The sequence below is a fragment of the Protopterus annectens genome, chromosome 6.part1, assembly GCF_019279795.1.
Source record: "Protopterus annectens isolate FY-2018-M chromosome 6.part1, PAN1.0, whole genome shotgun sequence".
In the NCBI taxonomy this organism is placed as follows: Eukaryota; Metazoa; Chordata; order Ceratodontiformes; family Protopteridae; genus Protopterus; species Protopterus annectens.
Window position 1 is genome coordinate 402,744,262 of NC_056738.1, and position 16,896 is coordinate 402,761,157.

Here is a 16,896-nt window from a genome sequence, read left to right on the forward strand (position 1 = left end):
CCCAGCAGAGGTAAAAGCTGTTGTAACGCCAACATCTTGAACTTGGGAATGTCCAGATAAGTGTTGAGGATAGATAAATCCAAAATTGGTCTCCACGTGTTCCCCTTCTTTGGTACTAGGAACAGGCGAGAATAAAATCCTAAGCCCCTTTCTGATACAGGGACTGGCTGAATGGCCCCCATCTGGAGTAACTGAGAAACTTGCTTGTGAGCCTCTTTTCTTTGTGGAGTAGGAACGTCTGGCATGCCTTTGAAAGGGGGCATTGTGTGGAAATAAAATCTGTAACCGTGATGAATGATATCCAACACCCATCTGTCTTGGGTAATTAAATCCCAATTTTCTTTGAAAAGAGACAGTCTTCCTCCCAAAGGAGCTGCCAGACGAGAATCCACTGGCAGCTGAAAAGGCAGGTCATTGAGTCTGTTTACGAAAGGACTGACCCCTGCCCTCACCAGAAGTCTGAGCAGGTGAACTCCTGATCTAGGCCTAAAAGAACCTTGAGCCCTGCCCCTACCACGGCTAGACCTACCCCTAGACTGGGAATCACAAGCAGGATATGTCCACCCCTTAGCAGGCCAATTTCTACTAAACTGGAGGCTGCACCTGCAAAAATCTTTAACAGTCTGCATAGACTTAGCTTTGTCCTCCATTTTCTTTAAAACTGCTTCCACAGGCGTCCAAACAACACATCAGACTGTAAAGGAGCATCCAAAATCCTTGTCTTAACATGCTCAGCTAAATTCTGATCCTTCAACCAGGCATGTCTGCGAAGAACAGAACTAGTAGCAGCCACCCTCGAGGAGGCCTGTACAGCATTAAAACCACACTGCAAAGAATGCTTACCCACTTGTTCAGACACATGAACCAAATCCAGCAACTCTTTACACTCAATACCTTCCGCCAAAGCATCCACCTTAGATTTCAATTGTGAAAGGAGATAATTTTGATATTTTAGCATGTGAGACTGACAATTCACGCCTCATGGCTAGAGTGGAAGAAGTATACACTTTCTTTCCCCACCTATCCAAAGCCCTTGCCTCTTTATCAGAGGGTACAGGATTTTTAACCACAGAAGCTTTAACACCTTTAGGCCCCTGAGAAACAGTTTCTGGGTCCGCTCTAGGACTCTTAAACAAATACTTATGAGCTTCGGGCACCCTATAATACCTATCAGGCTTAACAGGAGCAGGAGGCAAGGAGTCAGGGTTCAGGAAGCCTCTGCAAAACATCCCCACCACATTCAACACAGGAGGAATAGCTAAGGGCCTATGCTGGGGTAAAACAAGAATTCCCTAAGCCTTTTCCTGAATCAGAGTAATCCTGGCCTTCCCATTTAAAGTGCTCCCTCATGGAGTGTAGAGTCTCTGAAAATGAAAAATCCTCAGGAGGAGAAGCTGTAGGAGTGGAATCATCCACATCAGAATCAGAATAAGTAGGATACTCCTGTAAGTCTTCCACAGAAGACTCTGAAGCCTGTGAACACTGTTCAAAACTATCAAACTCCTGTTCCACCCTAGGCCTCTTATCAGGCGGGGCATAGAACCTCTAATCATAGTAATCAAATCTTCTGCCATTTTAAGCATATGTTTCTTAGGCACAGAGCCCAAATGCTAGGAGAAGCCCCACAGAAGCTGAACTTGGCCTACCTCTAAAAGAAGCTTTGGCAACAGAAGGAGAGGCCCTAACTACCTTGGGAAGAGAGGGAAGAACAGTTACCTGAGAAGCCCCTCAGCCTGGCCTACCTCCTGAGAGGGCACATCCTGTAACAATAAAGTTTCCTGAGACTCCATGGAAACTCCTGGCAAAACCTCTGGCTCCACTGAGTTCTAAAGAACCGACGTCCGGGACTGCCGGTTCATCAACCCTAGGCTTCGCTGTTTTGTCCTTGCGCTTCTTGATGAAGCGGGCGCCGGAGCATCCGACGGCATATTATAATTGCAACGCTCCCAAACACTAACCTGGCACAATCTAGCCTCCTCTTAATAGTGCTTGTTAAATCTAGCACAAGAACGGCAACCAACAACGCCGTGCTCAGGCCCTAAACAAGGTATACACAATGTATGATAATCCCTATGCGGTATCTGCTTCCCACAAGAAATACAGTTATTCACTTTTTCTGACATCCGTTAAATACTGAGGCAAGAAAAACCAAAATGTTCCCAACGGGTACTTAGCCAACTCTGTTTCGGTCTGAAACTCCGGCTCGAAATATCTCAGAACGCCAACCTGCACTCGCAAAATTGCTTCTGCATCGGACCATGCGGCAAAAAGACTGAGGATATGACTTCGGCGTCATTAGTACCCTGACGCATTGACGTCAGTCTAAGGCGCCATGACCGACGTCAGCCTTATACTCTGGTATTCGGGCCGACTGGACGCGGACTATACCCAATAGTCAGGACTGCAGCAATGGAAGACGAAGAACATCTGTACCATGTTCATCGTGCATACAGCTAAAGTCATTACAGATAGGAAGAATCCCAAAGCTAAGAAAGGGTGGTAGGCACTAAGTGGAACTAGGAGGAGCGAGGATGCCCTGCAAGACTGCTGTGGCAAAACCCACTCTAGATTTAGAGTATAGTGGAAGGTGATAGTGCGTGGAGAAAGTGTGCACTGAACTCCAAGTGGCTGCTTCCAAAATGTCCTTGGTAGGGACCCCCCTGAGGAAAGCTGCAGAGGTAGCTGTGGCCCTGGTGGAGTGGGATCTGATGCATGCAGGCACAGTTTTTCCATGAAATGATTAACAAAAGTGTATGCAGTGGGCTATCCATTTTGAAATTGTCCGTTTGGAAATAGCCTTTTCTTGAGCACCTGTAGCATAAGACACAGAGTTGCTCGATTTCCTGAATGGCTTTGTCCTGTCCAAATAATAACAAAGTTGTCTGTGAATGTCCAAGGAATGTAATAGTCTTTCCCCTTTGTTTTGTGGATTTGGATAAAAGGTAGGTAAGTGGATAGTCTGATTCAAAGCTACACTGGATACTACCTTTGGCATAAAGGTAGGGTTGGTTCATAAGGAAACTCTGTCCTGATGGAAAATGATGAATGGTTGCAGAGCCATGAGGGCCTGTAGCGCAGAAACCCTGCATGCTGAGGTGATAGCCAGAAGAAAGGCTGTTTTCCATGACAAGTGTTGCAGTTCTGTTGAAGCTGGCTCAAAGGGAGGAAGGGTCAGCTTTTCCAATACGAAGTTGAGGTCCCAAGCAGGGACTGGTGGTTTCCTTGGGAGTTTTATATTTTTTGCCCCTCAGAGGAACTGCCTTAAGAGAGGATGTGAGAATAAAGGAGGATCTGTGTTGTATTGTGCAGAAATGGCTGAAGCGTGGATCTTGATGGAGGAGAAGGAAAGTCCACTGTTTAACATCTCAGCTAGGTACTGTAAAATTTGAGGTATATTTATTACCCAAGGATTCTGGTCCATTTCTTGATTCCAGGCACAAAATCGTTTCCATTTGGCAGAGTAGAATTTTTTAGTAGAAGGTCTTCTGGCCTCCAAGATGACATCCTGCACCTCCTTGGAGAGGAGAGTCTGCTGGGAAATCAAGGAATTCTCCATGCAGCTAGATTTAGGGTTTTGAGCTGGCTGTGAAGGGTTTTGTAGTTGTGCTGGGACAACAGAAGAGGGACTAGAGATAGGATCCATGGTGGGGAATGTGTCAGGCTCTTCAGGAGCTGATACCAGTGTTGTCTTGGCCAGTCTGGAGCAATGAGAATCATTTGTGGCCTCTCTGCTCTGGCTTTTAATAGAACTTTGGGCAGCAGAGGAAGAGGCAGGAAGGCATAAACTGTAAATGTTGTCCAATTGAAAGAGTGTGTCCACTTTCCAGGCCTGTGGATGATAGGTCCTTGAACAAAATTTTTTCATCTGGTAATTTCTGTGGGCAGCAAAGAGATTCAGGTCTGGCTGTCCCCATGCCGGAGTTATCTTTGTGAAAACTTGAGGATGCAACTTCCATTTGTGTGGATCTGTCATATTTCTGCTTAGGTTGTCTGCCAGTGTGTTTTCCTTCCCTGGCAGGAATTGTGCCTGTAGTTGAATTGGCAATTCCAGTGTTGTGTTCCATAGTGTCATGGCTTGCCTGCACAAGGGGTATAGGTTCATAGGTTCATAGGTTAGTACTAAGCTATCTGCTCTTGAGAGCCATTTTAAGCTTAGCCAATTATCCCTTGTGAGACTCAAACCCTGCACCTTGTGTTTGTAAGGCAAACACCTTAACCATTAGGCCACCCTCCCAACCCGGGCAGCAAAGAGCTGCCCACATGAATGAGTTCCCCCCTGTTTGTTTATGTACCACATCACTGTGGTGTTGTCTGTCCTTATCAATAGCTGGCCTGGATGCAGTAGGTCTTTGAAGGTCACAATAGCATTTTGCATGGCTAGCATTTCCTTTTGGTAGATGTGTAGGTGCTTCTCTTTTTGGGACCATTTTCCCTGAATGCACTGATCTGTCATGTGTGCTCCCCAGGCGTACTCTGAGGCGTCTGTTGTGATGATTCGAGTTGCTTGAGGTACACAGAAAGGGAGACCTGTGTTTCTTTGGCATGCTTGAGCCCACCACAAAAATTCCTTTTGAAGGCATGGAATAAGTGGTATAATTGTTTCCAAGCTATGGCTGTGTTGAGACCATAAGCTTTTTAGGTACCACTGAAGTTTCCTCATATGCAGCTTTGCACATGGGATTAGTAGGATGCAAGATGCCATGAATCCCAGAGCCTGCAAGACTTTCCATGCAGTTAGCCTGGTGAAAGTTGCCATTTTGCCGAAGTATTGAGACAGTTGTCCTTGTTTGTCTGGAGTGAGGTAGGCCATCTGGGTGGTTGTATTCAAGCTGGCACCCAGGAAAATTATTTGTTGAGAGGGTATTAGTTTTGATTTCTTTTTGTTGACTGTGTATCCCAGGAAGTTCAACAGTTTTATTACAAACGCCAGGTGCTGCAATAGTATGTCCTTGCTGTCCGCTTGGATCAGGCAGTCGTCCAGATATGGGTAGATTTGTATTCCTTGTAGTCTGCAGAAGGCGATTACTGATGCCAGGCATTTCGTAAACACTCTGGGCGCAGTAGATAAGCCAAAGGGCAATGCAGAGAATTGGTAATGGGTTGAACCTGCAAGAAATCTGAGGTATCTTCTGCAATCTTGTCTGATAGGGACATGCAGGTATGCCTCCTTGAGGTCCAATGTTAGCAGCCAAGACTCCTTGCCCAGCATGGGAAGAAGCTGCTGTAAAGTGAGCATCTTGTATTTTGGCACCTGTAGATATGTGTTTAGGATGGATAGGTCTCCAATCTTTGTCTTTCCTTGGTACCAGGAATAGTCTGGAATAAAACCTTTGACCTTGTTCTTTTGCAGGTACCTCTTGAATCGCTTTCATGTCCATGAGAGCGGAAATTTGTTTTTGTGCCTCTGCCCTTTGATTTTGTGGCAGGTTTGGCATGCCTCTCATTTTTGGAAGGGTGGGAAAGTGGAACCTGTAGCCTCTGTCTATAATGTCCAGAATCCATTTGTCTTTTGTAACAATATGCCAATTTGAGAATGCCAGTTTTCCGCCCAAAGGTGCTGCCATTAAAGGTTTGCTTGGCAGGTGTAGGGGGAAGTCATTGTGTCTGTTTTCTAAATGACTGATCTATCTTCTCCACCTCTTGGGGTTGGTGCTTGCCACTGTCTGGCTCTGAAAGATCCTTGAGGTTGCCCTCTACCCCTTGGGCGTCTGTATCTGCTCCTTTGAGGTCTGTCCGTGGCTGGAAAGGACCAATTTTTTTGAAGGCCAGTTTCTGCTGAACCGTGGAGGTTGTACCTGCAGGAAATCTTTCACTGTTTGAATTGATTTTGCTTTTTCCTCCATTTTCTTTAGTACCTCCTCTGCTTTAACACCAAACAATACATATTTTTGAAGTGCATCTAATAATTTAGCTTTGACATGATCTGGTAAGGTTTGCTCTTTGAGCCAAGCATGCCTACGTATAACAGACCCTGTAGCAGCAGCTCTACATGAGGCCTCTAAAGCCTCAAAACCACACTGCAAGGTATGTTTACCCACTTGCTCTGCACCATGCAACAAATCCTGCAACCCTTTTAAATCTGGTTGTTCTGGTTGTGTCATTTTGCTTTTCAACTGAGATAACAAAAACTGTTGATACTTTAACATATGGAATTGACAGTTTAATGCTCTCATGGTTAAAGTGGCCAAGGTATACACCTTTTCCCCCCACCTTTCTAAAGCTCTGGAATCTCTCTCTGAAGGTAATGGGTTTTTAGCAGTAGATGCCTTAATTCCCTTGGGACCCTGTGAAATAGTTTCTGGGTCAGCAGTATGGCTTTTATATAGGAACTGGTGAGAATCAGGAACCCGGTAATACCCATCTGGTTTAACAGGAGCTGGAGGTAAAAAATCTGGATTAAGGCTGGCTTCTGTATACACATCATCCAATATATCTAAAACAGGAGGGATAGCCAGGAGCCTATGCTGGGGGAGCAGAAGAAATTCCCTGAGCCTTTTCTTGGAATCTGAGTAATCTTGGCCTTCCCAGTGAAAGTGTTCCCTCAATGTATGCAGGGTTTCCCCAAAAGAGTAGTCCTCGGGGGGGGGGGGGGTACCAAGGGAATAGACTCCTCAGCATCAGAGGATTCGAAAGGTGAATAGGCGTAATCCTGGTTCTCAGAGTGTTCTGAGGTAATAGAAGCTTGATCTGAGGAAGGGTAGTCTTCCTCTAACCTGGGTTTTTTTTGTCAGAGGGGGGTTGAGAACCCCTGATAAGAGTAATCAAATCCTCAGCCATTTTAAGCATCTGCTTTTTAGGCATGGGGCCTTGAGAGGAGGTCTGAGGACCATGTTTTTTGGTTTTTCATGGCTGCTTTAGATTTAGTGAAAGCTTTAATAGAGGAGGAAGGCCTGAAGACACCTTGAGAAATGGCAGGCCTGTCTAAGTTCTGCGTTTCCCTGCCAAGAGTGGCGTCGGTATCTGCAGTAGGAATGGGGACCGAGGAGCCTGTGACCTCGGGTACTGTAGTCACCGGTAATGTAGTGTCATCGGTACTCAGGGGCTGCGTAGGTGCCTCGCTGAGAACCGGAGAACCGGTAGTCGGCCTAAGCATGGTCTCAGTAGACGGTGCGGACCTCGGATGTCGGTCCTTATCTCTGCGTCTTTTGCTCAAAACTGGAGTCGGAGTATCAGACGACATGATATAATTAAATTTTTTGCCAAAATAATGAAGGGCGAACTCCGCCCGGCGCTTAATAGTGCGCTTGTTGAATCTAGCACAAAAACAGCAGGCCGAGACGTCGTGGTCTGGGCCTAAGCAAGGTATACAGAAAGAGTGGAAACCCTTATGCGGTATTTGCTTCCCACAAGAAAGGCAATTATTAACTTTGACATCGGTCTGAGGCAAGAAAAGTTTCCCCAACGGGGTACTTAGCTTTCAAGAAGACTTCGGCTGAAATACTTTCGTAAATCTCAGGAGCTAGCCGACCGGCACTTGCGAACTGCTTCTGCTTTGGGCACCGCGCGGCAAGAAAGACTGAAGAAAATGGTGTTGGCTGCCTCTTTTGTACCCCTGCCGCACTGACATCAGGGAAGAAGCGACGACAACCGACGCCGGACCTAGACTTTGGAATTCGGCTGACTGAGGACCCACCTGACGGCAGGATAACCCATCTGTAATGACTGCAGCTGTATGCACGATGAACATCCAAAATATTTAGAAGCGTAAATATACCGATGGATAGTTTGTTGGTTAAACAAGGCACAAAACCGACAGCAAGGTACATCATGGTCAGGGCCTAGGCAAGGAATACAGTACGAATGAAAATCTGTATGAGGTATTTGCTTTCCACAGGAAATGCAATTAACTTTTACTGACATCGGTAAAGAGTAAGAAAAAGTTTCCCCAATGGGGTTACTTAGCTTTAGTTGAAGACTTCGGTTCTGAAACTCAAACGAAAATTTCAGGAGTTGGCCGACGGGCACTTACAAAATGCTTCTGCTTTGGGTACCGCACAGCAAGAAAGACTGATGTAATGGCGTCAGCTGCATGTTTTATACCCCTGACGACCTGACGTCACGGAAGAAGAGACTGCAACCGACGCAGGTCCCAAGACTTTGGTAATCAGGCCGACTGAGGGCTACTGCAAGCAGATAACCCATATGTGATAACTGCAACAGTGAAACACGAAGAACATCACTTGGCGTACAACTGGAGGCTGAAAAGTTCTGACAGCTGATGTGTGCCATCACCTTTATGGTCCATGTACTCTCGGCCACGTCACATTCACCTTGGAGGGACTGAATGCTTTTGGATACTGGCCGTACGTACGTGAGACTAGAGGGATAAACCCATATGCAGAATACTGCAACATGGGAATAGAAGTACACTGTATTCACTACAATGACTGACAGCTGGTGGTACCCAATTACTAGTAAAACCTGCTGTCAAAGACACTGATGCACTGCATTTCTTGCATGTTAACTAAATTAATGCCTATGGCACTAAAACTCACTGATTATTAAGCCTAGCAGGTCTTCTATATTCTTAACATATATTAATATCACAATCTATAGTACAAACTGTCTTTTAGGGAATTCTGATTTACATTTTTTCCTCCGTTTCAACATCCTGAATTGTGCATCTGCAATAGCTTTCTCATTGACCAATACCATCTCCAGTGTAGCACTGCAATTACCCTGTTGCAATTTTACTATCTGAACATGTGCACACTTTTTATTCGATTCACAATGGATATTCTAAGTCTGTTTCTGATCAGTTGCAGAACAACAGGAAAGTCTGAAAAGCTTCATACTGTAGCCCTTGGTATAACTCACTTTCTCTATTTGTATACAGTAAAGCAATATGTAAGTTGCTTAACCAGATCAGCACTTCTAAACCATCCAGCTTAAGACAAACTGGTACGCCAGCAAGCCTGACTTAAGTCGACAAATAAAATTACGCTTTGATATGGTTCAGCAAATCACAACCATTCACTGCCTGGATAAACTAAAGGCCACAGTATCCACCTAACAAAAACCACTAAGGCACTATTAACATATATTGACAATAATGCTGTTCATTCACTTCAATCTACAGGCTCAGTGGAGAGACTTCAGACTCATTTTCAAGGTTCAGTCTTTACTTCTGGCCACTTAACTGCTTGATCTTCCAGTGTCTGTGTGGGTCTTCCCTGGGTACCCTGCCATTTCCTCACATCGTCCAAACACGGAGTGGCTGAAGTAAATAGTTTACATACTTTACACATTATTTATTCCTCCTTGCTCTTGTGGCCTCTGTCATAACTGTAAAGAATCTACAGACCACACCACTTACCTAGCCAACCAATAAATCAGAAACAATCCTAAACTCCTTTAATGGTGTCAAGTTCAAAACATATTGACACTATCCAAAGCAGCAATATTTGTACATTTCTAAAAGCAAAGTTTCCCCATGGAAACTAGAAGATGCAAGCTCAGTTAGCAGAAAAAAAAATAATCTTCACAAGGATAGCTTCCTGAATGCTGGGAGATGCAGGATTAGAGTCCAACACTAAGCCATCCACCAGAAGGAACACAATCATGAAGAGGCACAAGTATAGTACAACCCCCCCCCCCCCCACATACAGATGTCATGTGCAGATGTCATAGGGGGTGGCGGGGAAACCACAGACTTACACCCCACTATCACATATCAGGAATCAAAAGGCTTAACAATACTGTAACTACAAGCAGAACACACATTTTGTGCTGTCAGTGTAATGCCACAGCTGAAAAATTATATATGCGTCTTCTGTTGGTGCCTTGCTGTTACGTGCAATAGTACACATGCATACCACAGTATTTAACTCTTAGTGTGACCAACTATACTGTATTGTACTAAGTACAATGAATACACTGAGAAACTGCTTGTTAGTACGATTTTACTATATTTTTCTTTTGGATCTACAAGCATGCAATACAGATGCTGTCAGCTCTCTATGGCAAATTCCCAAAGCTTGTTTATACACACTCATATTTATCCAAAGTCTGATATTTTTTTCTCAGTCTTCCTTTCTACAACACTTTTTTCTTTGTTCTTCTAATTTATGATTTGTCCTTGATTCTTTTTCAGGTTCGGAGGTTCAGGGAATTATCTGAAACGTGGTGTTTCAGCACCATCTGAAACTTGAGGTTCTACCTTTATCTTGCTTGATGTTACATATTTCTTTACTTTGTTGATGTCTTTCCAGCCACCATCTGCGCAGCTATTTTTACAGACTGTTTCTCAATAACATACTCCTTTACATGGATGCTAATATCTAATTAAGCTATATATGTTTGTCAGCACACTTACTTCCTAATTTTCAGCATTTTATACTATTCTAAATTAACCCTTTATATTTCATATAATTCTTGCAGCTTTTTATTCAAGCTAACAACCATGCTAGCAACAGTTTTAAAAAGACAATAAATACACTAAACAAAATACAATTATTCTTTCAGTTCCCCCTTATTGTATTTTTTTGAAGAACGGACTAAACTTCAGTTAAAGAAAAACTGCATTTGTTTCTTTAGCATTACTATTTATGACTTGTTGAGTTACTGCAACTCTTCACAACCTGCAACATAAAAATTCCAAGCTGTCATTATTATGACCCCCTAAAACTATCAACACAGGATCAATTTGGTCCCAGATGATGACCATCCTGTGAATATGTGCCAATTATAGGCAGTGTCCGCTTCTGTTTTTGTCTTTTACTATTAACACTGGGTTATTTGAAACCACACACAAACTGTGGTGCCACTTTAGCAAATATTTTGACATTTGAAGGCAATGTTGTCCATTTACACATTCTGTTTAATTTACAAATTTACATACATTAGTACTAAACTGTAATGTCTCTATCAAAGATACTTGTAATGACTTACTAAATAGTATGATTCCATTGTGCTTGTAAATGTACAATCTGTGAGATATCTCGTCCTAGTAGTGTTTATTTTGTAAAATTTTAAAATCCACAGCATTTAGGGTTCCCAGTTTTGCCCCTACTTCCCCTAAAAAAGTGTGTCATACCAAGCCCTTTTAAAACTGTATTTGGTATCTTTAAAACTTGGAAATGTAATATAATATTTTTTGGTATTGTCCTATTATAGTACAACTAGATGGTATTTTTACAATTTGATCTGCATGAAGTACTGGTCTGTTACCCAAATAAGTACTTCAACCCATGGTCCTTTTTCTTGTATTACTTGTGTTGTTTATACAGAGTACTGGTAGAAATCATACTCTTACTCCCCCTGTAGTTTATTCTTATTTTTGTATTGTCTGCACAGACATTTTTTGCATGGTGTCTTTGTCAGAACGGTTACATTTCTGAGGTAATTACAGCATCTAATAGACACAGAGCCGTTTATTAAAATGTTTGGCAGTCTGATTCTCTCTCTACTTTCATGTATGCCTGACCTTGTTCAGCTAATCATGCTGTTATATTTGTGTTAAATGTTATCCTCCCAAAGGTGCATGCTGTATGCTTTTCACAACTGAAACGGTCTTGAGTTCTATTTTGTGCAGCATTTTCCTAAGTTTTATTCAAGTTAATAACCATGTTAGCAACAGTTATGAAAAGATAGTGAATATACTAAATAAAACAGAATACTATTCTTTCCACAGCAGACAAGGAAAAATAAAACATGTCAGAATAATATCAACCAGTTACAAATCAGTTTGTCTGGCAAATGTTTTAAACTGCTGCCAAAGACATGGCTTAGGAAGATGGTACAGTTGGGACATGGAATAGCAGCTAGTAGGGCAGTCAAAAAAAAAAAAAAGTCTAGCAGCTGGATTGCCCAACGTACTCCAGACAGGAATAGATTTTACCACCAAATGTGAATAAAACAAGTGTGCATTGTTTACCCAATTAGTAACAGTCAAACGGGGTATGTACTACATGCAACATAACAAAAGTGTCTCCACAGAAAACTAAGCATAAAAACCAACCAACCAGTGAACATATATTTCTGTACCTGTTATCATCTTCACGAAGTGTGCCGTTTAGTCGAGCCAACTCTCTCAGCTGCATTTTTCTGAGGTCATTCTGATCTTCTGGTGTTTCAATTCCTTGCTTTAAAATACTTCGAATCTAAAAATGAGATCAAATAATTCTGTATCTTTAAATGTAATTGAGTTAACCGATTTCCTGCATTTTACAATCTTCTAAAATCAATTACGTACAATACTTGACTCCACAAATGCTTTTCTCAAAGCTCAACTTAAAAAAAAAAAAAAAAAACTACACATTTCCACAATATCTCTGAAAAAAAAAAACAATAAAATGATGCTCTCGGCTGTAAACCCAAACACTACTAAACTATCTTCCACTAGAGATGGCACCTCATTCCATATACTCTAAACTACTAGACTCCTTAGGAAACTCTACTTAAGTTATTTAACATTCTCTATCTCAACATCCCTAAAGCTAGAGTAGGCACTTAAACCAGTTTACCTACTGACAAGCAACTCACCACAATGTCTTTTTTCAAAATGGGGAGAGAAGTTTTGTTGCTGTTCTCCAACACAAGGACATACTTCAGAACAGAATGTAGATACAAATCAGTACCATGTGCAGTTAAGTACTACTGGATAAAGAACAAGACTTTTTTTTAACCAAGTGTTAAGGATTATTTTTAAGCATAATGGCATGCCCCAACACACACACACACAAATCACATCTTGTGGCTCCTCAGTGATGCAAACATTTTTAATGTTTAACTTCAAAAGTTAGAGAGACATTTTTATAAGACTTTGCAGCTGCTGGATGACTGCTGTTATTTCAGCAGGTGGCAATAGCAACCATGTGGAACTCACCTTAGAACTACAGCTTCATGAGAAGTGCAACACAAACATTCAACCCGTCTTGGAATCCTCCTGACACTGACATCACATCACTAATTACCTTTCACAAAGTACAGTTGTGTACACAACATAAATGTAGATGTTTGAGTGCATTCACTGTTGCAGTCATAACATTTGGGTCATTTGCCTGCAGGTAGCCCTCAGCCGTCCTGAATACCAGAGACTTCAGATTTCTGCATCGGATGCTGTCACTTCTTCCATGACATCAGGTCGTCAGGGGTAATAAACATGCAGCTGACGCCATTACATCAGTTTTTCTTGCCCCAGATGTCAGGTGCCCACACAACAGGAAGCAATTGTATGGTATGGTACACCCCCATCATAAAGCAAACCCACATGAAAAAATGTATCTATACCAAAAAAGGTAAGGTAGAGTGTCAAGAGAGGTTAGGGGGCTGGAGGGAGGATAACCAAGACTGCAACAGTGAATATACTCGAACATCTAAATTTATGTTAAGTGTACACAACTGTACTATGTTCTTCGTGTTTCACTGTTGCAGTCATCACATTTGGGTAGACTCCCAAAGCTAAGGAAGGGAGAAAGTAGTAAAACAGCATTAGGGCCAGCTATTAAGCCGAGCAAGACTCCTGTGGCAATTCCAGCTCTGGATTTATAAAAAATAGGCAAGTGGTAATGCTTGGTGAAGGTATGTACAGAGCTCCAGGTAGCAGCTTCCAGGATTGTCCCTGGTAGGGACTCCTCTGAGAAATGCCATAGAGATAGATGCAGCCCTGGTGGAATGTGATTCTTATCCCCTGAGGGGTAGGTTTTCCATGGTGCTGTTAATGCAATGGGCTATCCATTTGGAAATTTGCTTTGAAATGGCCTTCCCCTCTGACCCTGCAGCAAAGCCAACTAGTAGCTGGTCAGATTTCCTGACAGGCTTAGTCCTGTGCAAATAATCTAAGGGGTCTGTGAACGTCCAGAGACTGCAGTATCCGTTCCCTTTGTTTTGTGGGTTAGGGAAAACCTAGGCAAATTAATGGACAGGTTTAGGGCCACACTAGACACCACCTTGGGCATAAAGGAAGGATTAGTCCCGAGGGAAACCCTGTCTGTAAGGAAGTTAATGAAGGGTCCCACTTCCATGAGGGCCTGTAATTCCGACACTCTTCTTGCTGAAGTGATGGCTAAAAGTAAGGCTGTTCTCCAAGAAAGGAATTTCAACTCTGCTGTTGCAGCTGGCGCGGGGGGGGGGCTGTCTTTTCCAATACAAAGTTAATGTCCCAGGCTGGAGCGGGAGCTTTCCTGGGGGGGAGGGGGGCTTAAATTTTTGGCCCCTCTAAGGAATTGTTTTAGCAAGGGGTGAGAGAAAAGGGGTGGCTCAGTATTAAAATGTGCTGAAATAGCAGATGCATGAATCTTAATTGATGAGAAGTCTAGGCCACTGTGGAGCACTTCTGTTAAGTACTCTAGAATATGGGGTAAGATGGGCACCGCTGTGGCCATCCCCTGAGCCTGGCTCCAGGAACAGTATCTTTTCCACTTTTCAGCATAGGATTTTCTGGCACTAGGCCTCCTTGCCTCCAGAATGACATCCCGCACCTGCTTACTGAGGGATGCTAGACAGCTCATAGAATTAGCCAGGCTGCAAGGCTCAGGGTTTGAAGCTGAGGGTACAGAATCTGGCCCACCTGCTGGGACAACAGGGAAGGGGTCTGAGGCAGGTGCCATAGTTGTAACAGTGTCAGACTGGGCAAGAGGGGGTTACCAGTGTTGGCGTGGCCAGTCTGGAACAATCAGTATTGTTCTTGGTTTGTCCTGTTTGACCTTTAGTGGAACCTTCGAAAGGAAAGGCAGAGGGGGAAGGCATAAACCAAGAGGCTTTCCCAGGTAAAGGACAGGGCATTCACTTTCCAAGCTTGACTGTGGGGAGCTTTGGTGCAGAATTTGTTCAAATGGTAGTTCTGAGGGGATGCAAACAGGTCTACCTCTGGGGTCCCCCATTTGTTCAAGAGGCTGAATATTTTGGGTTCTAGTTTCCATTAGTGTGGGTTCATGAGATTTCTGCTTAAGTCGACTGCCAGTGAATTTAGTTTGCCTGACAGGAATTGGGCTTGTAGGTGCACTTGGTAGCTCAAGGGTGTGCTCCACAGAGCCACGGCTAGTCTGCAGAGAGGGTCCCCCCTGCTTGTTTATGTACCATTTAACTGTGGTCTGTCTTTACCAATAGTTGCCCTGGAAGAACAAGGTCTTTGAAGGCTGTCAGAGCATTCTGTACAGCTAACATTTATTTTTGATTGATATGCAGGTGCATCTGTCTCTGGTTCCATTTGCACTGAACGCACTGCCCTGCGAGCCCCCATGCACAGTCTGATGCATCCTTTGTTAGGGTTTGTTCGGCAGGGGGTAGAGTGAAAGGGAGTCCCTTGTTGTGGAAGCAGGCCTCTGCCCACCAAAGAAATTCTGTCCTTAGACAAGGAATGATAGGAATCCTTGTTTCCAGGTCCTGAGAATGGTGACATCATAAACTTTACAGATACTACTGGAGTTTCCTCATATGCAGTCTTGCATATGTAATTAGCAGAATGCAAGAGGCCATGAACCCCAGAGCTTGCAGTATTTTCCTTGCAGATAGCTGGGTTTTTGTGACTTTCCCAACGAAAATGCTCCCTAAGACTAGGCAAGGTTTCTCCAAGAGAGAAATCCTCCGGGGGGGGGGGGGCAGAAGGAATAGAGCCCTCAGCATCAAAATCCTCATACATAGATAAGGGTAAATCCTGGTCATTAGAGGAAACAAATTTCAGAATCCTGGTCACAAGTATCGTAAAGCAAACTCAGTCCTAGGTCTCAGAGTGGGAAGGTTGGCTTCCCCTGATTAAAGTAATAAGGTCTTCAGCCATTCTTATTTGTTTTTTAGGCACAGAGCCTAACCATGCGGTCTGGGCGTCTGTTTTCTAGGCATGGTTCGAATTTTAGGCCTTGAAAAAGATGGCGTCTGTTTAAAATGCAAGTCAGTAGGCCTGAATACACCCTCAGAAGGCGGTGCCTGCATAGTAGCTCCGGACACATCCAAGGTAGAGACATCCGCAGGTTCACAGTTCAAGCATCTCGCGGCATACCGGAGTCCGAATGGGTCACAGTACAGACCTACGAATCTGAAGTAGCAGGTATCAGGGGCTGCGAAAGCGCCAGAGTACTGGCGACTGGCTTAGAAGCATCATCGGCAGCTTTGGACCTAGGCGGCCTGTCTCGGTCTTTATCTTTGCATTTTTTCGGAATGTCGGTAGTCGGATGGCTTACCGAAGACATATCTGGATAATTGAACAGAGCATCAAAATATTTAGAATCGAAAAAATACAGACTACTGATAGTTTGTGGTTTAAAGGCACAAAACAGACAGTGAGGTACATAATGTTCAGGACCTAGGCAAGGAATACAGTACAAATTAAAATCTTTGAGGTATTTGCTTTGCACAAGAAATGCAATTATTTTACTTTTACTGACATCGGTTTAGAGCAAGAAAAAGTTTCCCCAACGGGGTACTTAGGTTTTAGTTGACTTTGGTTCTGAAACTCGAAAATGAAAATTTCAGGAGTAGACTGGCACTTAACTGCTTCTGCTTCAGGCACCGCACGGCAAGAAAGACTGGTGTAAAGGTGTCGGCTGCATGTTTTACACCCCCTAACGACCTGACGTCATGGAAGAGGAGACATCAACCGACGCAGGACCCAAAACTTTGTTAATCAGGCCAACTGAGGGCTACTGCAAGCAGATAACCCAAATGTGATGACTGCAACAGTGAAACACGAAGAACATCAGCCAGCTTCCAAAGCTTCATGGCATCACTGCACCTGAACTGCCAGGCAGCTCAAGGGGAGCAGACTAAAAGACAAGTTTGGATGCTAAGCCCTTCAGAGCTTTTGTGCCAAAAGAGACCAGAGAGAACAATGTTAGAAACAAAATGTCCACACCCTGATGTAACATCAAAAAACAGGGGGGGGGTTCAGGGGGGACTACTGCATCAGTGATCATTTCAATAGCTACAATTGTGCAAGTTTACTTGCACAACTGTACTATG

General features: G+C 43.5%; 1 protein-coding gene across 2 annotated transcripts in view; it reads right to left on the reverse strand.

Moving 5' to 3' along the window:
• Positions 1 to 16,896, reverse strand: part of SF1 (splicing factor 1) — a 1,552,458-nt gene that overhangs the window by 388,893 nt on the left and 1,146,669 nt on the right. For both annotated transcript variants that reach the window (XM_044075820.1, XM_044075819.1), the window contains exon 8: positions 11,986 to 12,101. In XM_044075820.1, coding sequence (XP_043931755.1) covers positions 11,986 to 12,101 — 116 coding nt within the window. The remainder of the gene's footprint in view (positions 1 to 11,985; positions 12,102 to 16,896) is intronic.